At 37.5% G+C, this 27,994-nt stretch overlaps 1 protein-coding gene across 1 annotated transcript; it reads left to right on the top strand.

Moving 5' to 3' along the window:
• The first annotated feature begins 128 nt into the window (after positions 1-128).
• On the top strand, positions 129-27,955 carry LOC109030667 (protein takeout). Its single transcript, XM_019041747.2, has 7 exons — positions 129-364; positions 747-871; positions 7,647-7,739; positions 18,543-18,699; positions 22,904-23,037; positions 24,009-24,158; positions 26,589-27,955. The coding sequence occupies exons 2-7, from the start codon at positions 799-801 to the stop codon at positions 26,738-26,740; spliced, it is 759 nt and encodes a 252-aa protein (XP_018897292.2). The 5' UTR covers positions 129-364; positions 747-798; the 3' UTR covers positions 26,741-27,955.
• Positions 27,956-27,994: the final 39 nt, after the last annotated feature.

Here is a 27,994-nt window from a genome sequence, read left to right as displayed (position 1 = left end):
AATGGAAAACCGAGCATGATGCGGTGCCCCACCCGGGTGGGGGGAGTGGTGGCGGGGGGCGGGGGCGTCAGGAGGGAGGGTTGAAGGTCTCGTTACTGCCGCCTTCCTTCTTCAGAGTTTTCAATTTTTCAAATTTTCTTAGCCAGTCTACCGACTCTCCGCTGATCGCTGGGTCTCCGAGATTGCGGACCGAGCGACACCGCGAAAATCGGAACCATCTGCAGATTTTCCACTTGGTTCTTGCATTCTCAACGTTGCAGTACAACGCTCGGACCATACGTCCGCTTTAATTGTTCACGTTTGGGCGAGTTTTATAGGCTATTTTTTCGCGGGATATTCGGTGCCTCGAAGGATCAACAGTGAGGTAAGTTTCCCCGAAAGTACACTCTAAATATTTTTCCGAACGGCGCACAGAGGATCAAGGCGATTGGAGACGTCGGACATAAATTGTTTTACTAAAACTGAAAATTTTTATGTTTATTTCGTCACATTTTAAACTTAAGGGGGTGTTTCTTGAAGACAATTTCACGAGGAAACCAATGAAATCACTTTTAGAACTTCAAAATATTACACAAACCGGGAAAAAATATAAATCAGAATTGTTCCTTGTTGGTTCTTTATTGAATCCTAAGCTAACTACAGAGGTGTTAATGGCCGTAGATGCTAAGGCACCGCTTCAAAATAAACGTATATTACTACTACTATTAATACTACTTTTATTACAACTATTTGGTTTCTTTTTTCAGGCAGCTGAGTCGCATTTTAGGTAGCAATTGATAAATTAGCGCCTGTAACACAATGATCGCCATGCTTCCCTCTTTGAGTGTCTGTCTTCTGGTCATCAATTTCTGTTTAACCGATGCTACCTTACGTAAGTATTTTATCTCACAATCAATTTGTTTTACATTCCGATGATAGAACCGGAAAATACGCATCTCCACATTACGAAAAAAAAAAAAGAAACATCTGTATAATCATCTTCAACGTTATATTTTAACATTATATTTTTTTTGGATATATTAAGCAAGTGAAAACAATTCACCAGAAATTTCAGGAGGAAGGGTTTGTCATCCTTCAAAAAGGTAAACCACGAGCAGCGACTGGCGACTTTATCAACAGGAATATGAATTTTCTTCTTTAGCCATAATCTGTGCTCTATTACCTTGAGATGCGTTCTTAAAATATGGTATTTTTTGATAAGAGTAGATTCCTAGCATTTTTCGTTTACGACCAAATAAAATTGAGAACTTCGCCAGATCGCAAAAATTCGAACCTCCAAAATCAGAGCGAATTGTGTCAAAATGTGATTCTCGCGTTTAGTTTTTAATGACGCAAGTCAAGGATCAAGAGATATTCTCACTAAAAAGACATTTGTTCTGTAAAATTTTCAAATGTCTCTTGGGGCTTATCCTGCGCTCAGTCTCCCAGTCCCTTTAAACCTAGTCACGCAGGTGATCTTTTTCCGAGATCATCATACTCGAATCAAACCCGGATCTCCTGACCATGGAGAGAGCGCTACACGCTACAACCACTACACCACGGTAGGCCGACAAATCCGCGGTTAGCTTTAACAGAATAATTATCGATCTCGAATATTCTTTACGTCATTTCTTATTCAAAATCATCACATCATAATGACTCAGTACAGAAGAGCGTTGAAATCAGTTGAATAACTTCACTTACCGACTGATACAAAACCAACTGAAACCACTCTGCTGTGCTAAGGAAGAACGCCGTATGAGCATCCGGGAGTTGCCATATTGCCTGGGATAAAATATGTATTTTTGAGAACGATTATGCGTGTTTTTTCTTGAAATTTTCAGAAATTTTATACAAAATTACGAACAAAATCATCTGAAAAAATCGAAGAAAAAAATTTAATATATTCTCAGTAAATGAGGGTTTTATTGAAGGAAATGTGGCACCGTCTGAAAGCTCATACGGCGTTCTCTCTTAGCAATGTAAAAACTCTAAAAAGAGGGAAATCATGACATAAAGTATTTCATTCAAATGATTTTTATTTTGAACTCACCTTCATACTTGAGCCTCTATGTATGTATGCGGGCATTAAAAGAAGGCAACAGAGTCATGTTTTCTCTTCTTTTTTAAATATTATTTTTTGCTACAACTTGCAAATTACCTCCAAGTATTGTGTCGAACGGCACCATGCAGCAAGCAAAAAGACGGTTATTTATATCATGAAGCGGGTGATTGCACGTAAATCTTATTAGGTTTTTTTCTTCTTTTTTTATTCATAAAAGTGGCTCTTTAACATGACGTGCGGCTTTGACGTAAGCCATCGTTGGCAGAGATTTAACAAATTGAGGAGCTGTCGGGAAGGGCGTGAGCCTAAGCCTGCTCAAGCTTCTTTAGCGCACAGAAAGGATCATCAGATTAAGTATATTTTTAGGTGTCAACCCCTTTAATACGATAGGATCGAACGCTTTAAGATCAAAATTTGAGATAATCATGATATTTTTAATTTGAAACCTTGCACGGTTGTAGTATCATCAGTAAAAAATAGACTTGAGTTTGCCATGAAGATTTCCGTTTGAACAAAAAATAAAATCTCTCGAATCAAGCAATTCCAATCTGAGACAAGTGACTTCCGCCTTAAAATACTCATTTTTTCCCCTTTTGAATCGAGAGAAAGTGATTCTTGGCGGTAAATTTAAAAATTCTCCTCCAACCACCCCCCCTCTCTTTTTTCTCAATAAACATTCCTCTTAATTTAAGATCAGTGCGAATGTTTTACACTCTTGGCGCAAAAATAATCGGACTGCGTTAAGCAGAAAGGAACCAAGCCGCATCAGCTGTTGCTAAATTTAATCGGCCAGTTTAATTTCTTACATGGAAACGATTGTGCAGATATTTGTGAAAATTTCAGTAAATTTTCTGCATAGTACGAAGCAAATGCCTTCAAATTTTCAAAGGAATCCGCATAAACGTTCTCTGGTGAGAAATTAAATTGCCCAGTTAAATTTGGCAATAACTTACGTGGCTTGGTTTATTTCTGCTAGACTCGGTGCGATTACGATTCACGCTTTTAGGCTGAGGTGTGACTGTGCAATTTTTTTGAAGTTCTAAATCGGTTTCACTTCTTCCAAAAATAAAATTGGTGAGGAGGGGCAAGTCTTTAAAGCTTATCGAACAACTTTAAATAACTTTAATTAAACTTGTCGGAATGCTACTCCCGCCCTCCTTCCACCAAACTTCACTTACAAAATATTGAATTCAGTTATCCATGGGAGAAAGGAGGCGACTTTTTTCGCTGCAATTGGGCGAACCTGCGATAAAATTTGCATGAAATCTCTCGTGACTTTGCGCGGTCATCGGCGCCTGGAAGGTCACCTGCGTTGTTGACATAAAATGATCTTAAAATCAATCACCGACCGAATCAGTTCCAGCGCTCGGATCTGTAAAACCGTATTTTGATTCAGCGTTAAATGATCGTATAATCACTTAAGCAATCAAGTCTAATTTTAGTCGCTCGCGTCCGTGTGCTAATCAGTGGCGTGGCGTGCTTTGCGATAGATCGATTGATCCGTCATTTAAACCTATGGAAAAGGATCGATAGACATGGTGTTTGCTGCATGATCGATTATTTACCATAGCTACGAATAGGAAAATATCGATTATCGATCATTCACGCTTCTCCACTGGTGCTAATGCGGCTTATAATGACTGAGAATGAGTAGACAAAACTGCAAGATCAGTTATAATAGGCTATAATAAATCAAAAACGCAGTCATGCAAATGAGTGACGCCTATGCAACTTTTCTGAATGGACATATAATTTTTGAAGCAGCTATAAACCTGACATCTTGTATACATCTAAATACACCTTAAATCTCTTTATGCACATTATTTTTTATCGATAAGCATATTTCTCCTACCGGCGCGTGAGCAAAACGAATAAGGAAAAATGTCTCGCGATAGAATTGAGTAAAAATTGAACAAAATTCATCCTACTGATAGGTGATGAAAATATAATTATAGTGAAGAAGAGAGCATTTATATTTATATCTATTCATTTGATTATTAGATTATTCATGATTTTCCATGCCGAAATCGGTGCAGTAACAATTTTTCATAGAGTACATATAGATTCGTATTGTGTGATTGAGAGAGCTAGGACCTCTTTTAAGCTCTTTAAGGTTTAAGAAATTCTCATACCATCCGAAATATGCCCCAGCTTTTCGTAGGATTTTTGAGAAGTTCAACATAAAAGTAAGCTTCACCAATAGGTTCAATGTTGCCCAACAATTTAGCAGGAAGATTGAAAACAGAAGACCTGACAACGAGGAGAAAGGTATTTACCAAATTAACTGTACAGAATGCAATAAATTCTACATAGGACAGACCAGCCGTTCACTGAAAGTAAGAGCCCAAGAACATAAAAGATGTGTTAGAAATAGACAAACAGAGAAATCAGCAGTAGCTCTACACTACTGGGAAGAAGGACACGAAATATCGTTTGAACCGAAACTGCTAAGAAAAAGTCACTGAGAAAAATAAACTAGACATATGGGAAAATATTTACATGTACCAAAATAAGAACAACATTTTTAATACGGATCTAACGGGAGTAAATAACAGACTGTTTACAACAATACACTCGAGATGTGACAACGATGGAGGGACGGGAAATAATCCGGGACCGAAATCAGCTGATTGGAATTGACCAGTCGCGCCGATGATGGAGGGCAGGTAACCTCCGAAACGCGTCCGCTTCCGTGAAAAGAAGATTTTATGCAAGTGAGTGGTTCAAAAATTGTCTTAAAAGTTTTTTAAATTTTTTAGAATCTTAAACCTCTTTTAAGCATTTTCCAGGTCTCGAATTCGATGGCTCCTGAGTGGCGCCGGGTCACTTTTTCGATACATAATGGATTGCTTGCGATACACGGGGACCCGGCCATCCGATGTAAACAAAGAAAATAGGAAACACTACACTGAGAAAAAATTATGGTTATCACTGGTAAAAAAAAAAACTTCTTGGTTCAAGAGTGCAGTATCTTGTCGCCGGATTTAAGAGTCTGGACTCTTGTTTCAATGCAAAATCCGCTTGAAATAAGAGTTCAAGACTTTTAAATCCGGCGACAAGAAACTGCACTCTTAAGTCAATGCACCGCGGTATTGGTCCAAGAGGTTTTTTTTACCAGTGTAATCACCATATTAGTGGTGTTCAATATGAGCTCTTAATTAGTAGTTGTCGTAACCAATAATAGAGATATTTTTAACATTAAATGGTAATTTTACTACCACACGCTTGTAAAATTACGATTGCTCCAGTAAAAATATCACTATTGTTGGTTATGGTCACTACTAATTAAGAGTGCATATTGAACACCACTAATATGGTAATTATAACCATAGTTTTTTCTCAGAGTACGTATTCCACACCACAATTTTGGATCGAACATGTATCGAAAAAGTGACCGGGCACAGTGGGCTCGGAACCCGTCGTCCAGGACATGGTCCCAGCTCTCCCATTCACATTACGACTCTATGTACTCTGAGCAATTTTCACTGCATAATATTCAACGCTTCAATCGTGATTCCGGCTCGTGTACATGCACTTTAACTAGGATCCTCGGGAGTGTGCAAAATGGTCTGCAGTTTATGTGTGAGAAAATAGGTAATCCTCCGGGACCAATTATCATTATCTCAGGCTGCTCCTTACATCACGTCATTATATCACATCAATTACTCACGAATGAGGAGCCGATCGTTTGTCTGTTTATTCGCCAAGTCGGAATGCGCATACAAGCGAAGGAAAACATATATGCACTGAGGTGTCATCGCTTAGAACGCTGTTGAGTTGGCGCGCCGTCGGATATTGATGGTTTGACGTCATACGTCATGTTGTCGAAGAATGTAGAGTCTCGTGGAATTACGGTATTTTAGGTTGATAGTCAATCAGGATTGCAATTTTTCAGGAAAAATAAAATCTTGAAATTTCATGTGAAATATTTCCTGAAATTTTAGGATCTCACGAAAAATATTGAAAAATATTTTTTGAAAGTAAATGCAAAATTAATTAAAAGACGGCTGCTTTCTGCTTTTGGGTGTTGTTAGTGCGTTTTGCATACTTAGCCCATGAAAATATGTCTCATATTTTTCACAACTTAATGAAATTTAATGAAATATTTCACAGAAATTTTCAGTGATTCATATTTTTCATTTCCGGCGTGCAACCCTGTAGTCAATTCGTGTACTGCCGTGAATCGGATCTCCATGAAACTCTTCACCTCTCTTGATTTAAAAATCTAAATTTTCGTATATACACCTATTTTCAAAATTCTCTGTAAAGACGTTAATAGCTTGTGACGCTGAATGTCTTAAAATATACTAACTAACTAACTAACTAACTAACTAACCATAGCTCTGCTTTTCTTTGAGAACATCTACAGGCATACGTCTAACAAACTGAGTAAATGATTAATAACATCATTGGCGGATTCAGCAAATTGGCATAACATTGTTTTTCTCCATTGTTTTAAACCTATGGAAATGTGTCAATTCTTGGAGAGACCAGGTGCTCTAACAAGAATCGATTATAGATCGAACATAGGTTTAAAAGAAGGTGTTGCCAAATCGCTGGATTCGCCCCTGAATAAAATTTACCCATCCCGTAGAAATCTAGGCTATTTATTGTTTGAAATTAAACATCTATTGAGGTGGTGTCAACTACCACCAAAGTCAAACTGGAAGAGACGCGTGAAATTTTAGCTCAGACTGAAAAATCAATGCGGAATCGAACGTATACTGATGAGCGTTTGTTTGAGAAGTCTATCGAACAGATCTGGAAAATGCGCAACGAGGAAATTACCCAACATTATATATACCCAATATACCTAACATAATGTTGTAATGATACAACGTAATTACGTATTTAAATCAAAATAAATTATATCTCCATTGTGACACGGGCCGTGAGATTCATAAGAATGCATACATGACGGGATCCATATAACAATGGAGGTAAAGTTCATTTTATTTAAATACGTCTAAAATGACGTATACAGTTTTCTGTGTGCACGGTACCAGGCAAATTTTGGTGATATCGAGTTAGGTGTTGTAGGTCATTATAGGTGGAGTTTATGTGGAGCTTTGACATTAGAGTAATAAATAAAAAAATAGAATCGACATGATCCTTTTAGTTCTGATTAGCTTCTCGAAAAATCTATAATATTTGCCAAACCGCCCCTCATCGTTCATTTAGAGTCTTCTCAGTGCTGGTTCGTCATAATGGTACTACATATACAAAGATGTGCTTCTCGTAGGAGCAATATTTACACATTCATCGCTTATTCAGTTTTCAACTTCTTTCACGTTGACTCTCACTGTGAGGAAAAAAGCCTAACACTCTACTTTGAGGAAAGAGCGATCGCATTAAACACCGTTGCATTTAGAAGAACCAGTTTTTCAGTCATGCGCATTTGACTTACGTTATCATGCGAGCAAATACTAATCGCCACTAAATGTGTAAAAGAAAAAAATTGCATGATAACAAAAAATACACAATTTTTGGAGTCATCTGACAGTTATGTGTGTCAATAATGTAGTTCGTTGACGTTCATTTGAATCTTGTGATTTACAGAGATATCTGGATTTTAATTGTTATTTTTGTACTTTATTTGCAGCCAGTTACATCAAACCGTGTAAAAGGACTGATGCCGGCCTCAATGAATGCGTCAAAAGAACTTTCGAAGACTTACGACCCCACCTAAAACAAGGTTTGTAATCTGGATTCTCTCTCCCCTCTTTTCCCTGGTAAAAATTGGCGATAAGAGCTGCGTTTCAAAATACCATAGAAATTCTTATAGCCGGTTAAAGAAGGCTACAGAAAATCATATCTGATCATATCATGGCTGTAGAATGCGGAGAAAATCATACGGACGGGCTATACGAAGCGATAAAAAACTATGCAGCCGGGCTATAGTTCCTATCGCTCGCCGGGCTTTACACTTTATCGCCTGTTGCTTTTTTGCCATCGATTATAAAAGGCTATAAGAAATTGTGTAGTAATTCGTGCGCTTTGGAAATCATCAAGTTTGATACGGAACCACTCTAATATTTACAAAACGCACATTATATTTTCCTTTAATACATATTTTTTTCATCAATTAAAATGAGGATAATTTATATACAGGATGTGCAAACATTTCAAAATCATGAGTTGAATAACGCTGACTCCGCCAGATTAAATATTAGAGCCCAACACAAAGCGGAGCGGCGACGCACTGGCGCCTTCAAACCTAACAGGGATACTTCACGCATTGCGCAACGCGTGAAGTATCCCTGTTAGGTTTGTAGGTGCCAATGCGCGTTTGGCGCTGGCTGCCTGCCTGCCGCGCCGCAGCGTGCCGCGGCGCTTGAAGCAACTATTTCACACCAGAGGTATTGCACAGTATCGTACGAAACTGAAGGCGCTCTAATGTATTAGGAATGGCAGGCATCCATCAAAAGTACGGAGCTTTCCTCGCAAAATAAATCAAGATACTACGGCCCAAAAAGAGAGCAGTAGTCCAAAAACTCACTAAGTCCTAGCATCCGTAATTAGTAACGTTTAGCATACACTTCATCGCCTGGCTGTTGGTTAGTCGCCATCAGCTATAAAAGGCTATAAGAAATTGTGTACCCGGCTATAGAAGCTATTGGAAATCTTACAGCCGGCTGTAGGTCATGGTATTTTGGAACATAGATTCTACTGCCAGTTTTTACCAGGGTTTCATTGGACATGAGTCTCTCTTCGAGAGAAAAAAAAAAACCAAACAACCTATCGATGACTATATATCAAAATGATGTTGTCTAAAGATTATTGTTTTTAAAGGAGAAACGATGGGTTACTCATAGATTGAACACTTTGCATTTTTAAATAGTTTTTCACCAATATCTCTTCTTAATATGTTATGATTTTTCATACAGCTCAAAAAATGTTTCTATAAACATTTCGAATGATATAGTTGATCGATTTTACAGCTGTTTGCGGGGATTATTTTAAAAAATCCAGGTAATTTTTACCACAACTCAACCACTCATATAAGTCTCTTCTCATCGCCAAATCTATTATTGCCAACTCAGCTGGAAAAACTGGAAAATGTCTCATTATTGTTTTCATCTTTCCATGTTCATTGCTCGCCTCGAATATCACAACGCGAGAAACTGAAAAGCTTTATTTTTTAATTTTATTTTTTCATCGGATTAACCAATTTTAATTAATTAAGGTCAGCTTATAGTAAACCCAGATTTCTTGCAATTTTGCGTGGAAAATATCTATACCCCAGAACATTGTCTCAATTAAGGTTGAGAACGAATTGAGCTCCTGTTTAAAAGTCTTTTATCTACATCATACCTCCGCAAATACGCGGGTGGACATTGCGAGTCGGGATTACGGGTTTTTCACGATGAATCATTTCAGCACTGCAATTATCTATGCATGTTTATATTATTCTTCTCCGACTTAGATTTGAAGAATGGTCTAGGCGTGTGATAATGCATTAACTCATGATTACTCTTAAACGTACCATTTACGTCACCTCTATTAATTATAATTCTCTTCGCATTTTCCGCTTTTGAAGACAAATGACCCCTGTGCTTAATCAAACAAGTAGCCAGAAAAGGCATTTTGCATAGCTTCGCATTAATGAAGGAGCGAGAAGCAGGGGGTGGGAAAAGAGTAAAATCGTAAATCTCGTAAATCTTCTCGTAATCTCGCAATCTTCGTAAATCTCATTATTGAACTGGGTTGCTTTAGAAATTTGTTTGCATAATGGAGTCTTTTGTGTATGAAATTGCACTTAAGACCCCCTACTATGTAACTTTTTTAAACACGCTACCCAAATCTATTCCAATGCATTTGGCTGGTCTCCAAAAAGAGATTGGAACAGGAATTTCGTATTGGAATTCGGAAGGTTTTCAGGAGTTAATTAGTAGAAAAATTGACGAATCTAAGGTTTCGACGGCGTTGAAGAACTGGCAAACAAGGTGGACATTAATACCCTCCACGATTTGTTCGGAAGTTTTCTAATATTACTGGAATTCTCCATCCAACCTTAAAACATGTCTCACGTTTTCCATTGAGGTCCAATCGCTGTCTGATCCGTCCTGAATTTTTCTCAATGTAGATCTAATAGTCGTTCAAAAAATAAGGAATACTTTTATAAAAATAATTTTTTGGAAGAATTTGACACTTTACACTGAGTTTCAAGTATGGGGATTTCCATTCATAATGTTAAAAGGAGGTAAAAGTACCTTTCAATAACAAGTGGCAAAGGAAATCTGACGGGAAACTTTATGGAAAATTCAAAAAAAGATCTGCCTCGATAAATTATTTACCTGATGCGACGACTAATACGCTCCTGAAATATGATTTTGTTTTCCTCAAATCTTGAATATAGAGTTTCGGAATAATTTAACGACATGCTTCTGTTAAATATAATATTTTTGATTTTTATTCAACTTGAACCGCTCTTACTAGCCTGTTTTTCAGCTTTAAAATTGGGAACTCTAAAATCTTTGTATGAATAGAAGTACAAACAACACTGATTCCTTCTGTGCGGCGCACAGAGGATCGAGTCTATAGGAGAGATCGGACAAAAGGAAACTTTAAAAGCTTATAACTCCGTCCACACAAAACTTTGAGGTTTATAAAGTGGTGCCATTGGTTTTCTTGTGAAATTTTCCTTCAGAGGCACCCCTTAAAATTTAAAATTTGACGAATTAAACATAAACAATTGTCCATTTTAGTTAAAAATTTCTTGTCCGGCCTCTCTAATCGACTCGATCCACTGTGCGGCGCAGGTTTATTGGCATCCCTTGAGCTATTATTCGACGGGACCGCGTCCAATTTTTTTCTTCTGTCCGTTACTAGAGTCATAGACCGTCCATGGTAGACGGTGCAACTCGTCTTTTCAGTGACAGCAGCCAAGATGTCAAAGTAATGAAAAATTAGGAGAAATTTAAGCGCCTTCAAATGTGTATTTATGCGACCCCAGACGGTCGTGATCGAATAGTTACCGCTTAAAATTTGGATCGTTTCGAGGAACGCTTTTCACCACGACTGCTTTATAGACGTGTTCTGTCAGAACTGAAAAGCCACACGTTTTTTTAATCATAACAGATCAAAAAGACCCCAAGCCTCGGTGGACAAGTTGTCTCTTTCCTAAATGGATTGCACTTAGCAAAAAGGAACCAGCGCGAATAGTGTTTTCAAAATCGTGCAACTTCTTCTTCCCTTTTAAAAATACTCAATACATGAACAGTATTGCAATTCACGCAATTAGTTTCCTTTAAAATCAACAATTTTCTGGTAGGAAGGAAAACATATTTGCCGTTCTGAGAGATTTTTTTTAGATGAAAGGAGCAACATTTTTACAACATTTTAATCGAGCTGGTTCCTTTTTGCTAAATGCGATACACATGTCGTCCGCAATTTGCAATTGAACGGGTGCAAAAGTCCTGTTTCCGATGTACATATTTAGCATCCTCAGGATGAGATATTAATAGGTTCTTAACTCAATCCTCCATTGATGGAAGCAAGAGCGGGAGGTACTTCGTTGCCGATGATGATTTTGGCGGGCGGTTGAAGGACTACTCCATACGTGCTTCATTGCTATGCAAGCCGTGCATTCAATTTTAGTGGTGCCCAATCCTCAGGTTCAAGGTCGTAGATACTTACCATTGAGCGCAGTTCAGCGTCCCGACGCACAGTGGATCGAGTCAATTAGAGAGGTCGGACATGACATTTTTGACTAAAACTCCAAATTTTAATGTTTATTTCGTCACATTTTAAACTTTCAGCTGTGCTTATAGAAGAAAATTTCAGGAGGAAACCATTGGAGCCACTTATAGAACCTCCAAGTTTTGTGTAAACGGAGATAAAAGCGTTTAAAGTTTCTAAAATTTGGTTCGACCTCTCCCATTGACTCGATCCACTGTGCGACGCTTCAGATACGCGACGGCACGTCATCATTTCGGGAGTCACGAAAGGTCGCCTCTCAGACGCTCACGATGAGCTTCTGTATTCTGCCGTGCTAAGGTATGAACATTTGAGAAATGCCACATTTCCCCGGATAAAAAATGTATTTTTGCACTGGAAAAAAAAGGAAAACACTTTTGATCTATAATCCAGACTCTTAAAAACATTGTCAAGAATAAAAGGACTCTTGATTCAATCAGATTTAAGCTTAAATCAAGAATCAAGCCCCTTAATTTGAGCGGATTTCCTTTTGATTTGAGCTTAAATCTGATTGAATCAAGAGTCCTTTTTCTTGTCAATGTTTTCAAGAGTCTGGAACTCTAGATCCAATGTGTTTTTTTCCAGTGTGAGGAAAGTTATACATACTTTTCCTTGAAATTTTCTGATATTTTAGATTATATGACGAACAAAGTTGTCTGAAGAATTAGAGGAAAACTAATAAAAATATTCCCAACAAATCGTATATGTTATCAAAGGAAACTTGGAGACGCCTGAAGGTTCATACGGCGTTCTTTCTTAGCACGGCAGTATTGACCTTTCATCAATGAATCCAGTTCATGTCCGCATCGGATCGCTCGATATGCGTGATTCGCTCATTTGACTTTTTCCGCTTTTAAAATGCGCGGGAAAATTAAAAGAGGAAGGCACCAAGTCACACTTTGCAAATAAATGGGTCAGTTTTGAGCTTGACTAGCTGCAAATTTTTAATATCCATTTGAAGTCGAGAAAAAATATTTCGAATGTGTAAGGAGGAGTTGATTTTTAGCACTTTTTATGGAGTTTATGGAGAAATAAAACTTCAAACCTTCGTTTTCTTCGTTCGATCTTGGTGCAACTTGGTTTGGTTTCCATCTGTTAAACTTTGTCTGATCGAACGCATTTAAATCCAATTGACTTATATCTATCGTGATGTACATGATACCTGTAATGCATGTATTCTTATGGATCCCAAGGCTCATATCAGAATGGATAGCGTTCCGTTTGTTTTAAATACGTCCAATTAAAGCGATTGAACAAGTACTTAAAGAGGTAGCTTGTATACCCATATTTTTCAGTACCTACTTTGAGTACGCGGATGTAGTTCCTTTTTAATTGCTCATTTTACGCTTCTGCAGTCCTTTTAGACAGAGAGTATACTGCTGTGGTAAGTAAAAACGCCACGTGAATATTCGAGAGTTGCCAAATTTCCTCCAATAAACTGTTAATTTTTAAAGAGAGTTGGAAACTTTTTCTCTTGAAATTTTCAGATAATTTAGATCTAACTGTAATCAAAATCCTCTAAAAAATTGGAAACTATTCAAAGCTTATCCTGATTAATCGTATTTTAACAGAGGAAATTTGACAACGTCACAAGGCTCATACGGGTCTCCCTCAGCACGGCAGTTAGTGGTTAAAATGAGGAAACACAAAACTTAGAAACTCTTCAAAAATCCACCGATATTAATACAAATTCCCAGAAAATAGTCATGTTTTTAACTTGGCGCCAAATCTCAACATGCACTCATTCCCGCCCTCTTCCGTCTCCAATAAAAAAGGACGTCATTGAAAATCTGTGATAAGACCAGGAGAATTAGGTTCCATCCATCGGGGAAAAAAGCCGATTAAGAGTAATTAGTCGGATCATTAAGAGTGCTATTGCGAGAGTGGAGAATAGCTCTGTCGGTGAGGTGACGAGGGGGGGCGGAGGGGGTGGTGGAGGGGGGGGGGCGAAGGAGGTCGAAAGTCGCGTGCAAGCGGGGGCAGGGGCGTGTGTGGTCGCTTGCACCGTGCCCAGTCGACCGGAAATTGGCGTTCGCAGGAAACGAATCGCAGCGCTATGCAATTTGTACCACTATCATCCTTGCCAAATGTATCCTCATTCTGATAGTTTTTCACGGTTTTTAGCCGCGGGGCCGTCCAAAAATGACGTCATGGCCAAAAACAGGGGGGATATTTATTCACGGCTTGAAGCCATGGGACCGTCCAAAAATGACGTCATGGCCAAAGACAGATGGATCAAGGGGGTACCTTGTGGGGGGTAGCTGTTCACGGTTTTCAGCCGGGGGACTGTCCAAAAATGACGTCATGGCCAAAAACAGGGGGGATAGTTTTTCCCGTTTTTTAAGCCATGGGATCTTCCATAAATGACGTCATGGTCAGGGGGGTCAAGGGGCTACCCATTTTTGGTTGATTTTCCGATGTATCAAAAACCGTTGTATTTTTTAGCCAATCATGTCTCTACGTCAAGTTGTGTTGATTTCTAAAATTCGCTTTCAGCGAGTTTTTTTCCACCTTGAGATGTCGTGTCTGACTGGTAAATCTGCGCAGAACCACGAAGTTCCGATTTTGGGCAAATTCTTTTTTTTGGGAGGTTCTGATTGGTTATTTTTCGCCATCAGTTTTCTGTTCGTTGGTGCAAAAGATCGCCTACCTCGGTGCTCTTGAGAAGCCGCCATTATCCCACCTCAAATTTGAAAAATAGAAGTAAAGAAATAATAACCATCGTACAAGGTGGAAAATTGTTCTGGAGGACTCGTTACGGACAAAGAAGTCAAAATCAGAGCTCGATTGATTGATTTAATTCATGGATAAACAAATATCGCCTCAGCTTACTGCCGCGATGGCAAATGCATGCTGAGATGAACCCTGAGAGACATGAAAACAGTGCGAACCATGGCTCCTACAGCAATGCGCTTAGCTCATTTCTCTCAGCAATCAAAGCGTCAAGGTCTCTTGTGATAAGTCCCGCCCATTGCCCGAGTCTTTTGTATGCTATTTTTACTCTCACTACGCCGATCCGTTATAGCCTAGTTGACTAAACCGCCTCATATTTTTGATTAGGTGCGGGCAATAGGCGATCGGGAGTTCGATACCCGGCGATGGGTGTTATTTTTAATGGTTGTATTGAATGTTTTAGACTAATCATCAAAAAATAATTAATACTAGATGATAAATGTACGAACATTTTCTCGTGAGTTAATATGTTAAACAAAAATACTGGAATATACCTCCTTCATATAATCAGCCACATGTTCCCCCAAATTAATGACGTTATTTTCTTTTTTCAATAAAGTTAATTTGCATTCAACGTTCGTAAGTTAAGCAAAAAGTACCTATTGATACAAATAGAAAGACATGAAAATAGTATGTCTAACATTTCAGTTGTTTTTTTTTTTATTTATTTTTTGTTTTTTTGTTTTTTCAATAAAACAAATTGACTGGGACTAGAATCATTGTATCTCTGAAGACAAAAGCTAAGTTTTTTGATACAGAAATACTAATATATTCATCCTTTATATAATCAGGGAGATGTTGACCCAAATATTGATGTATATTTTCTCTGTTCGCCCAAATTAATGATGGTATTTTCTTTTTTCAATAAAATTAATTTACATTCCACGTTCTTAAAGCAATATTTTCTCCAAAATTCAGCAAAAAATAACAATTTATACCTACGCAAAAAGTAAATAAATAAATAAATAAATAAAGCAATGACATGAAAGTAGTATAGGTAGTACACATCTAACATTTCAGTTACATCTATTTGAATGAAAAAAATGGCAACTTAGGAAGCACATAGGTCACTTATGATGCGTATTCGGGCATATGCGTAGAGTAAAAATATCATACTTTACGCCGAAAAAACGAAACTGAAAGTTAAATGCGTTAACTTCCGAAAACCATACATAATCCAACGAAAATAAATAATTGGTAAATAACAGCTTTCTTGTATGCAAAGAAAAAAAATTAAAAATGTTAAAAAAGAGATGTCGACACAAAATTACATAGCCCCTTCAATTCTGAAGATACTACAAACGAACTGTACCTTAACATTTTCATATCCCAGAAGCAAAAGTTCCCATGACGAATATTGCTATCGCTAGCGATTGCCAAAAGACAAATCTGAAGTTTCAGCACCATAGCTGAAGTCTACACTTTCCCCCAAAGCGATGGAAATTTTGGGAGCAATTACATTGGTTTAAATGGGGAGAAAATAGGCCGATTCGCGGAACCACGTTTTTCGGTCGTAAAATGCGCCGAAATGATTTCAAACCTCTCCATCTCTTGAGAAGTCGTCCAGAGGCCTATTTTGAATGAGAAAATTCCACTTTTGACCCAGAGATGGGGGGAGGGGGAGTCACGGCGCAGTTACTTTGGAGGCGCTGCGCGCAGCAAAATTATAGCATTTGACAGTTTTTGATCAACCTCAAAACAGGCCCTCCGAAGCTGAGGAGGCTAATATATCTCATAAATTGTAATTAAATAATGTACAAGAGTTGTTTTCATCCCTTCAAAACTATTTTCGACCATTTACACTGTTGCCAAAATTTACTCGAAACTGGAAGGAAATTAGTGTATATCATGTTCTGCACTTGAGTGATTTTGGCAACAGTGTAAATGGCTACCCGTTATGTACCTGACTATGGAGGAGGATGTCCAACTGAACCTGGCGCCAGGCTGATCTCAGTGCGAGGCGCCTATCGTTAACAAAGTCCGATGGAAAACAGTCCAGTGCGCTAATTTGTCGTGACTTTTTTTGGAGGGGGAGTTGACCCAAGCCTAATTTAATTTTTAGGGGGGAGGATGTTGTAAAAAAAAAAAAAAAAAAAAAAAAAAAGCCTCTTATCAGTAATTGGCAGCAAAAATGTCCAAAGTTTTGGCTCCGACCGAATCCCTGATATTTTGAAAATATTAGACTGATTGCATCAAACCTGCGCTAATCCTAATTTTTTTGAAAGAACTTATGATGAAGCAAAATGATTCGACGGCAAAAACTACCAGACCACGTACCTTCTTTGCGGCGATTTAGTTTGAAGAATAAACCAGAACACAACTTTCTTCGCTATTCTATCAGCACTATTAAATCTATACACGAAAAGTAGGCAATTTCCAAACACTTGAAAATGGAAATCATAAAAAGTATTATGCAGTATAGGATTCCTGAACAAGGAATATGAATGGATATAAAATTTTGTGTCAATACTGTGAGGTATATGCATTGCCTTTACAATGAGCAAGCAAATGCTGCGATTTTGAAAGAGCGTGGTCAAAAGAGAATGCACATTTAGCTTTGTAAATTTTATAAATATTATTGAGTCTGCGCGTTTTTTTTATCTGCCGGACACAAAAATTTCTCCAAATAATCTTAATGTTAGATGAGATTTAATAATAAACTCGTTTGGAAAATATCAGTATACCCGAGAACACATCACATGACGATCCTTCTGCCATACATAATCAAGAAGTATAATTTTTAAAAACCCGTATTTCCCGGTAGCTCCCTTAGTCATCATGTGGATTTCCCTGTTTTTGGTTTTTATTTCTAAACGCATGCAATTAAACAGGTCAGAATGTCATCCTGCATTACTTCGCTGATTTAAAACAAAATTCTTGTTCTTTTATGATTTTTTTCTCATATGAATAGAGAAATAAATCGGCGGGTTTTCCAACCAACCAGGATTGCCGTAAGGAATCTACGCGTGCATGTTAAAAGAAAGAAAGAATCTAACGAATAGCTTATAAATTGCGGAAAAGCAGTGAGCGCTAAAACCGATGAGCGAACACGTGTGCCAGGTCATTAATAGTGCGCAATTGAATTACTTGAGGCATTAAACGGAGGGTATTTCTAGGACATTTGATATCTGCTCTTCATAACGGCGCTATAGGAGTTTCAAATAAAGTGTGGTTTACACGAGGATATTCTCGATGTTTACTAAAGCTCTTAGAGAGATTTGAAACGATAAAGTTGTAAGCGAAAGTGCATCATACAAAAAAAAAAAAAAAAAACATGAATTAAAACCCATTTAAATTTAAAACTCCAAAAAATAAAAATTAAGAGCCCAACCCAATCTCTTTGAATATTTTTTTTTTAAATGCTATCGTATGCAACACAACAAATTTGTTACCAAAGTGTGCTAGAATAAAAAAAAAATAGTTAACCCTGTAAATACTGGCTTCCAAGTTACGACGAGCACATGAGGAAATTCCGAAAATCATTAAACAAATGACCCATGTACCTAAACCGAATTTTCAATATCCAAAATATCCGATTCCGAAAAATATGACCTAGACTTTTATTAAGATTGCGGGATAGTGCTTACTCATTGATGTAAATTTTCATTTTTTGTAATATTTCGTTTTAGATATCTAATAAGTCGATATTTCTTACCATGAACAGATGATAATCTTCAGATCAGCTCGATCTGTTGAAATTTTCGAAATAAGAACCAGGAAGTGTCTTCTAGCGGTTGGTTGTCTCCTACTATACCAAACACCCTTCCTATTGTGCTGTCAAATTAAGCGCAAGGGAGATATGAACAAGGAAAGCTTCCAGCCGCGTCTTATTTTGTAAATGCAATATTTTGTTTTGGAGTCGCAGAACCGGAGGGCCAGATCGCTTTGGTGAGTTCAACATCCAATTTCATAACAGCGGATCGGAAGAGGAATCAAACTCACAATCGGAAACGGAGCCTGATATCGGCTTTGCGACTAGCTGCAGGTCACCTTTGAAACAAAATTGATTTTGCCACGATCTCTGGTGGATGTTATTAACTTTCTGTTTGTCTCGCTGTTTTGGCAGGGATCCCGGAGCTGAACGTGCCGCCGATCGACCCCCTGTTTTTGCCGGAAATTGTTGTGGCCGGCAGCGTGGAAAAGGGTCGCGGACAGCCTTTGAGAGCCGTCGCCACGAACGTCAAAGTCCTCGGCGCCGGCGACTACAAAGTCCAAAAATTAGTGTGAGTATTTACAATCGATATGATAACATGTCCCGAGTTCGGTATGCAATTTGCGGTGCATTCAGGGGAAAAGAATTATGCTCGCTGGGGAACAAAGAGTTTGCTTCCATGACGACTGTATGATGTGATCTTTGCAAATGCGATTTTGCATTGTCTCTTCCAATGTCATGCTCTCCATAAAAGTTTTCAATGTTGCACATACTGCGGAGAAAAACATATACCTGATGCAGAACAATCTCGATTCATTGCTTTCTCTCGTTCGAGAGAGAACTTTTAATAAGTTTCAAAACTCTTGCATACAATTTTGATAATACTATTCGCAAAGAAACTGTTCTTCCAGTTTGATAACGACTGGCGTAGATTCGTCGGAAATTTGACGCAGTCATACAAGCGTCATTTTCAAAGACTTCATCCAGCTTCCAGAATTTTATCAACTTGGAGCTTCACGTGAATAAATAAGGATGGGGTTCTTTTCACTTGATTTGAAAGGCTTGGTAGGCAAGGTGCACATGCAAGTGCAGGTTTTGCTATTTCGAGAAATACCTGTTTGAAGTTTCGAAATTACATGGATGCGGATTGAAAGTTAAAACTGACTTTTTGATGCTTATGCATTGGAATTCGAGAGCGAACATTTCACAGAATATGCATTAGGACGATTGTGAGCAGAGCAGTAAGATGCACAACATTTTCTTTTTAAATTACTTTTGCGTCCAACTCCTGTTTTTCAAAACGTTCCTTGAACTGGATAATAATTTTCACCATAAATTCAATTTTTTTTTCGTATAAGAAATGAACATGTGTAATTTCAAGACTCATTTTACTGCTGAAGAAGGCGCCTTACAAGTCCTCGAAAGTTGCAGAGTTTCTTTTGAAAATAAACGCAATTTCTGGTAAACTTTTGAATATGTCTCTTCCGATTTTGCGGATAATTTTATTCGTAGTTTAAGCCAAGGTATTCGAAAACTTTGAAGAAAAATATTTATGACCATCGTCAAAAATAAATATTTTATCAGGAGAAAATTGGTAAAATTTGAAGTGCTTGCTAGCACGTATCATCGTTAAGATCAGCATTTTATTAGTAAAATGTTCTCTCATCAGATCGAATAGTCAATTCAGCCGCTACTCGAGGAGCAAACCCTCTGCGCCAAAAAATTGACTTTTTTTTCACCAAGTTCGGTCCTCCTACTTCTTCGTCCAACCACACTTGAATCACAGAATATCGTCGTTGAAAGTCCCAAACACTGTATCCCGTTTGCGGTGTTTCAAAATCTCTGCTCCTAATTTATTTTTTTCGAGTGAGCTCGACTCGGCATGACGGCTTGACATTTTCACAGAATATTATGCATACAGAGAAGAAGAATCACCAGAGGCGGATCCAGCATTGGCAACACCGAATTTCCTCCATTTAAACACATGCTAATTAATCGATTCTTGTCGGAGTATCTAGCCCCTCTAAGAATCGATACATTTCCAAAGGATTAAATGGAGGAAATTCGGTGTTGCCAAATTGCTGGACCCGCCAATGAGAATCACGGAAGGTTTCAAGAGTTGACGTAAAGTACCTATTTTTCCATTTAAAGAACAAAATATGACAGGAAGTCTGCAACGTTGCAAACAGAGATACGTGGTTTGAGAATCTCACTGTAGATTTATTTTAACACAGATATCATCATCATCATCATCATTGAAACGGTGTATGACGTCACTTCAGTAAAGAGCTCTAACCACGGATCAATGAGATGCATTTAAACAAAATGCGGAAATTCCGACACAGGAGGAACTTCCGTCAGTTTCCAACCTGTCCAAATCAAACCGCAAGATCTATTTCCACGAGGCGTTCAGCAGACCCGTCAAAATAATTGAGGCCAAACCAGGAACTGGAGACAGTGGCGCGCCGCAAAAAATGAGAGCAGTGCCCCATGCACAAAGTGTCTGAAGTCGATCCGACCTTGAATCCGAGAGACGCTTTGTCTATGGAAGCTTTTAAAAGCTTCGTCACTTGCTACGTGTACAAGGAGACTTGAGTGACAAAACATAATTATTTAGAGGCAGCCTCACGATGCAACTCGTCTTCCTAAAATACATTATTGCCGGATCACGTCATTAATATAGCTTATTGCACTGAACTCAAGTAGCATTTTTCAACGGAAAAGTCCCGATGTTTCGAAATTAGATTGCGATTTTTTACGATTTTTGTCGATAAAGTCGCTAGCACCCTAAACATCTGAGAAATTATCCTCGATCTTGTCACAAAATCTCCATACTAAATCGTGCTTAATTCAAGAGGAATTTTATCTCAATTTATCAAAATTTTTGTTCAATAATATTGCGACAAAGCGCCATCTATGGAATTGCAATTGTCGTGCAAATGTATGTGATAATCGCAATATTTTATCTGATAATATTTCAATATTTCGACGTAGATGAAATCGCGATACATTCTCCGGCTACTTGAGAAGGTGGTGGCAATTGCTTTTTTCCCATCAACATCTTTCTTACACCCAAGTGCGCTGAGTTACACTGTCTGAAGTTTGCGATACTAAAAGATGTATCAAAAGGGGTAAGAACTGGTCGAATAGATTGTAAAAAAGCATCAATGGAATTACGGGTGAATGGTACGAATACGTATACAGTACAACCCTTCACAACATTTAGAAAAAAAAAGGATGAAATGAAGGGATAGGTTCCCTTAATAGCCGAAATACAGACAAGACTCCAAGGTTACGCTGATCGACCTGTCTCATGAATTTGGAATGAATCTGGGACTGCCTTAAAAGTTCCATTATTAGGTTACGAGTAACTCGTTGCGATTCAATCAATTCATCGGATCTCATCAAGTATTCAGGGTAACTAATCGGAAAAGCATCCCTCCGCGATGAGAATTTCAGTCGCCTTTTTTCAATTCTACTCAATTTAACGTAAAGCATCTACTATAGCGTTTCGAGCACTCTTTATGAGATTGATCGAAAAAAAAGAAAAAATAAAGATCCTGGCACGATAACTATCTCTTGAGGTAAAAATAAGTTTAGACATACTTTTTTCGGGCATTTGTTCGATTAAAAGGTTTTCTGTTGACAGCACTCCAGTATGGAGAAAATGAGAGGAAACGAGAAGAATAATAGAAAAAAGTAATTTATAATAAAGTAAATATAAAGTAATTTATAAAATATTTATACTTATAAAAAAGTAATTTATAACATACTTGTAAAAAAATTAGATGACATGATGATATATTGTGATAATGCAATAATTCGTAGAGCGCTTGGCCGACAAAAGGGCATAACTTCACTTTGAGGTGACCTCGGGTGAGCATTGAGTTTTATAGACGAAAGGGTTTATCAAGAAGTGTAGTAACGTACGTTTAGTAGTATCAGGACGGCGACCAATTACTAAATTGTAAACTACTAATGGAGCACAAAAATTGAAATCACCAACCTGCGAGGTAGAGATTGGATAGTAAAAGAAGAGGGACAAGAGTATAGATGCAATACGTTCTAATACAGGGTGTCCAAAAAGTCCGCAGACCCCCCCCCCCCCTCCGAGTAACATTTGAACGTTTAGAGATAAAAAAACGAAACTTTGGGAATGTTTCTATCTCAAAGATGACCATCTTCTATAGGGGGGTTAAGATTTTCCCCTCTCTTAGGGCGGGGCGGGGGGGGGGACTTTTTTTCAAATGGTAACCCCTTCTTTGTGATAAGTCATTGAAAAAACATTAAAAACTGAGAATTTTGAATTTTTTGAAACACAAAAACGTGCATTATTTCACTTCCAAGGGTTTATCACACCGCTAGACCTCACATAACTTACAGCGCTCTCCTACAGAATTGGAAAAAAACTAAAATCATCAGGTTGCGCATTCTATAATGTAGAATACAGCAAAAGTCGCTGACTCATTTTTGCCAAAATTGTCTGTCTCGGCACTATTGTCCCACAGTCCTTGCTATGTTTACATGAGTCTACTCTTTTCGGAATCCCAAAATATTAGGTAGTGTGGGAAGAACTAGCCTATGCTCTACATAGTGTAGAGTCTACACTCAAGGTAACTGAAGTCTCATATAATCAATCTTTGGAATAAATCGTGAGCGTTTTACCAAGCGCATTTTTACAAGTATTTTTGCATTGTGACCAGATTGACTCCGAAAAATAGACGACATGCTTTAACAAAAGAAGACTGCTAATTTAGTTTATTTTTTGTCTCTAGGGTGGATCTCAAGAAAACAATTTATTATGTAAATATGACCTTCCCCTTTCTGAAAATTGAGGCGAATTACGACATGGATGCCAAAATCCTCAATATTCCCTTGAAAGGCAGAGGGCCTTTGAAAGCCAATGCAAGTAAGTTCTTTCTCCTTTTTCATAACATTTAATCCTTGTTTTTATTCTATTTGCTTCAAGGCATCGATCAGTTCCTATAAAACCACATTTTAATTGTCGATATGAGCCTTACTGCACTACGCGGATGCACCATTCCGTTAATTGAGCGTGCAGCATCTGACACAATAAACGGGTGAAACAGGGACTCTTGTATGAGCCGCTAATATACTGGAATTTTAAACAGATTCCATCAGTATGCAGTGGCGTGGCTTGAATATCGATTGTTATGCCATTTAGACCTATGGTAAAGAATCGATTATTAAGGTGTTCGCTGCGAACGCCCTGTTTATCGATTCTTTTTCATAGGTTTAAATGGCATAACAATCGATACATCGCAAAGCACGCCGCGCCACACCACTGTCAGTATGGACCGGGTTTTTTGGGTGCTCGATCGGATTTTGGAATGTGGCAAGTTGCCCAGGTTGTTGAAGTGTACTTGCAGGTGTAACGAGGCGAGAAACTCGATTCTCTCTCATGCACTCCGTTGGTATATTAAAAACAAGTTCTTTATCGCTACATGTGCCGTAAGCACTTTGTTAAGCAATTTCAGTATGATTCGCTACATTGGAAGAGATCTATACAACTTTTTATGTGAACTAAAACTTAGTTTTAGAGGAAAAAACTCTGCGCACGTCATAAGTCGTTACAGGTTTGCGTGTGTTTCACAGGCATAACGACGCAACTGGTACTATGTAGAATGAATGTAGCTTCACTTCGTAATCATTCTGATTTTAATTTTTTGGTGATGGTGGAAAGTTCGAGACAAAAACTCAATTTTAAACGATAATTTAACAGTCATAGGAATTTGGGAGTAGACTTACTATAGACCTTTTAGTTTCAATCTACTCCAACTTCGCAATTTATCTAGTCTATTAGGTTATTTTTAGTGCGAGCCAATAAAACCGATCTTCATTCAATCATGTTTTTTCCAGCAAATGTTCGAGCTAACATTGTGCTTCATGGCGCAAAAGTAAAAATCGAGGGAACAACCCATATCCAGTTCCACTCTATGGAAACAGACTTGCGCATAGGAGACTACAAAATAAGGCTCTTTAACTTATTCAATGGAGATCCTACGCTCAGTAAGTATTCAACCCTTTTTAAAAACTGTGAAATGGTAATTTCTTTGTTTCTGCGTATCCTTCCTGCTCCGTTCATCACTTGCCCTTTCAAACACAAATCCCCCATACTGAAGAATTAAAAGTGGAGGGATGCTAAATTGGTTAAGTAAAAATTCAGGAAATTTTAAGGACCTGTATATGATCTTCCTCCGGGAGATGAGTTGAACAATTAATTAATTTTTTTATATCCGTCTCTTTTTTCACCTCATTTCCTGCACGTCGCTCGTTTGGCTGCGTGTCGATGGTGAAAGTCAAAAAACGCGTGGTTTAATTGAGATTCTTCAAAAACTCCCTTTGTATTTTATTTAATCGAAGGTAAAAAATGGACGTCCCTATTCAAAGTTTGCCCGCGGTGGAGGCGGTTTATCACTACAAATTTCAATAAATAATAATTTTTCTTTTTCCTCACAAAAATACATTTGTGAAATTAATCTGAAAAGTCGGAAATCGGGATATTTACAATAGAGAAATTGCAGGTGTTTTAAATTTTGTGAATTTCATCTTTAAAGTGATACCACTAGGAAAAGTGCGAGTACGAGCTAGGATATCCTTGGTTTTTCAATTCGACAATTATTGGAGAAAATCTGACAACCTAATCTGCCAAAATACATGTGTTTAAATGGAAAATGCCGCCAGGTGGCGTCATAAAGCGGCAGATTTTCTCACTTTTAAATATATTTTTCTCCTATTTCCCATGTCAGAATCAAAACATGAAAAATACTGCACACTCAGCTCATTAAGCACTTTAAGATGAAGCAATAGAATTTTTGTCTGCAAATTCTCCATTATTTCATCACTCTTGTGTAGGTCATTAAAGTGGTCAAAGTGGTCTTAATTGCAGCAACAAAACTTATGTGAGGAGTGTGGGGACCTAGAGTAGTAATCAAGTTAGCTATGGATAAATAGGGCATGTGAAAACTTTACAACGCTGTATAGTTATATAGGACAGATATGTTAGTGCTTTTGTTCTGTAGTGCATATTTGTGCACACTTCCAAAGAACTGCGTGCTATATATTTCAAGTTATTTTCGTCTTATGAGATCCTTAGACGTTTATTTCATTCACGACACGTGACGAAACTAATTTCATTTATTCAAGGGGCTTCCAACTAACAAGTATTGATTTTGATGTACTTATTATTCGTCCTGAATTGTTGAAGGAGCGTCGTAAATCGAGGTCATAAAGTTTTGGTTGCAAGCGCCAGCGCTGCATCATCTTCAGTTGAAATCTAATCGATGCATTCAAAAGCTTTTCATGTAATAGTGCTGTGTAAGCTGATTCTTAACATCTCCGCAGTTGACTTTATATCGCCAATGAAAGATATCAATTATGCCATGTTGATAACAAATGCAGAATGTAATTCTTTTCGAACTGCAAAACAGCCGAAAAAAATAACCTTCCGAGAGAAGCCTCTTCAGTTATAATTTGCTGACAGAATAAGCAGGCTTGTTAGGCGTTAAGTGCTTCTGAAAGAAAATCTAAAAACTTCGGAAAAGGAAAATGCACTCGGAAAAGTTTTCACAAGTCTGTTGAAAAATCATGTCCTTTTCACCTGCTGGCTTACGACTTTCATGTTGCGACGAACTTCCACCGGAGTTAGCAAAAAAAGTTCGTGGACGGCTTTTGAATTCAATTTTTGAAAAGCTCTCATCTTTAACGTAAATTTAGAACTAGTGCAAAATATGAAAGATATTCATCAAAATGAGCAAAATTACTTGTTTGCAGACATGTTCACTTCGTATTCACATTTACACCTGCCTTACTTATTGTTAGCATTCTCCGGCTATTTCCGAGCAATACAAGTTGGAAATGAAAAATTTGTAATACAAAATACTCCGCTAGATTAGCAAAATTATCGAAGAAGAAACAGAGGATGCCAAGAAGATCAATCGATCGTGCAGATAGTTTCCCTTTCTTTCATCTTAAACATTTCATTCTGCAAAAATGATTTTTTTCTTTTTGCGTTAATTGAAACGTATTTGAACATGGAGACTCGTTATTTTGTTCTATAGTAGCTCAATTGGTATTAATAATTCAGTAATTATTCTATGTCAAAGGGCAGTAAATAATTTGAAAAAATAAGTATTTCTTAGTGTAAATATATTCTATGATATTGATGATACCGAACTCCGGAAATTGGAATTTCATGTAGTTTGAAGAAAAATTTCAAATTCATGTTGACCCTATTTTTCCAACATTTTTTCGTTTTGACTGAGCTCTGTCCAATAAATGAAGAAAAATGTTGCTGCATACTGTGCTGCAGGTACTATTTTTCTTAGTAATGCACGTTGGTGGCATTTAATTTGTTTAATTCCGTTTTACAGTAAATATTTTATTGAAAATGAATATAACATGGTTTTAATCTTCCAACCTTACCTCTCTCTTTTTCAGACAATGCAATCAACGCAGCTATCAACGAAAACAAACAAGAGTTCATGAAGACATTGAAACCACTCGCTGAAGATACCGTTGCGAAGTACATTCTTGAAAACCTGAATAAGATCTTCAGTAAATTCACCTTTGAAGAGTTTTTCCCCAAATGATTTTACCAGTGAAGTCATTTTTAAACCTTAGGGTTTAGTAGTTACCACCAATACTCTCTTAAGAAAAATGGACTACCTCACGACGATGAAAAAATTCGTCAAACAACTTAGTTCTTATGGTGATCAAATGTATCGCAAATATTGAGTCGAAACCACAAGAACAGCTAAAAAAATATCATGGTTTAACTTGCGCTAAACTGCATCGAAGACCTGAGACTGAAATTTTGTTGCAAGATGAACTTTTCGATTTTGTGATACTTGTCCATGCACATGGCTCGATGAAAAGGTCACTTGAATGACTTAAGAGCTTTTTGGAAAGGAAATTAGGAAAGAAGAAAAATCTATGCGTTACAGAATTCTCAGGTTACCTTCTTAATCATAAGACACTGTGTATGCATTAAAGAAGAAAATCATGTACAGCTAGATGAGTCGCCTTCAATTAACGTAGACGCAATGCCACATACCTCAACGTATTTAACGCGTTCATTTACCAGTCATTATAAGATTTTACCGTAAGGATGACGTCCTTTGACAAATATTTAGTGTATTCGAAGAACCGCTAGTGCGGCCTAGTATTAAAACAAGGGGTTGTGATTTTTTCTTCTTTTTTGCACACACCCACCATTTTTTTTTTTAAATTTCTCATCAGACTAGAAATTAGATTGTTCTTGTTATGTTAAAAAGACGTGAGGATAAACATTAGATCATATGATTGCTGGACGATAATTTTTTTTTTTCATTATTTTACGGGTGATATTAGAAATGAACAGAAATGAATTAGAAATATGCATAATTGTTTTAAGAAAAAAAAGAAAAAGAAAATTTATTCTTAAACGCCTAGCTGGAAGTTTTCAGGCCTTAAAACACTTCCAGTAATAGATAAATGAAAAATTCCTGTATTTAAATAATTTCCGCTGTAATGTAAAAAATGGTCACGTATATAAAATGATTATCAGTCTAATTTTGATGAAAAAGTGGCTGAGCTTTTCTTTTTCCTATATCAGGTGTGAAATTGAGATTTTTTTAGATACTTTCCTGTCTTTTTGCGTGTGTGTTTCAATTGTTCCTGAAATAAACACGGACATTACACCTGGCACGTTGTGCCACCTGACATATATGTGAGATAAGATGAGAGTATAAGATGCGATTGTGATTGTATGATCTTCAACTCTGTCGTTTTTTAACTAGGTTCATAAAACTGTTTTTTACCCAATATTTGTACGTTTCTTATTCTATCCAAGTTTGACCTAGTTT

This window comes from Bemisia tabaci, chromosome 3 (assembly GCF_918797505.1).
Source record: "Bemisia tabaci chromosome 3, PGI_BMITA_v3".
In the NCBI taxonomy this organism is placed as follows: Eukaryota; Metazoa; Arthropoda; class Insecta; order Hemiptera; family Aleyrodidae; genus Bemisia; species Bemisia tabaci.
Note: the sequence above shows the minus strand (reverse complement) of the source record. Positions and strands in the feature narration are given on the sequence as shown.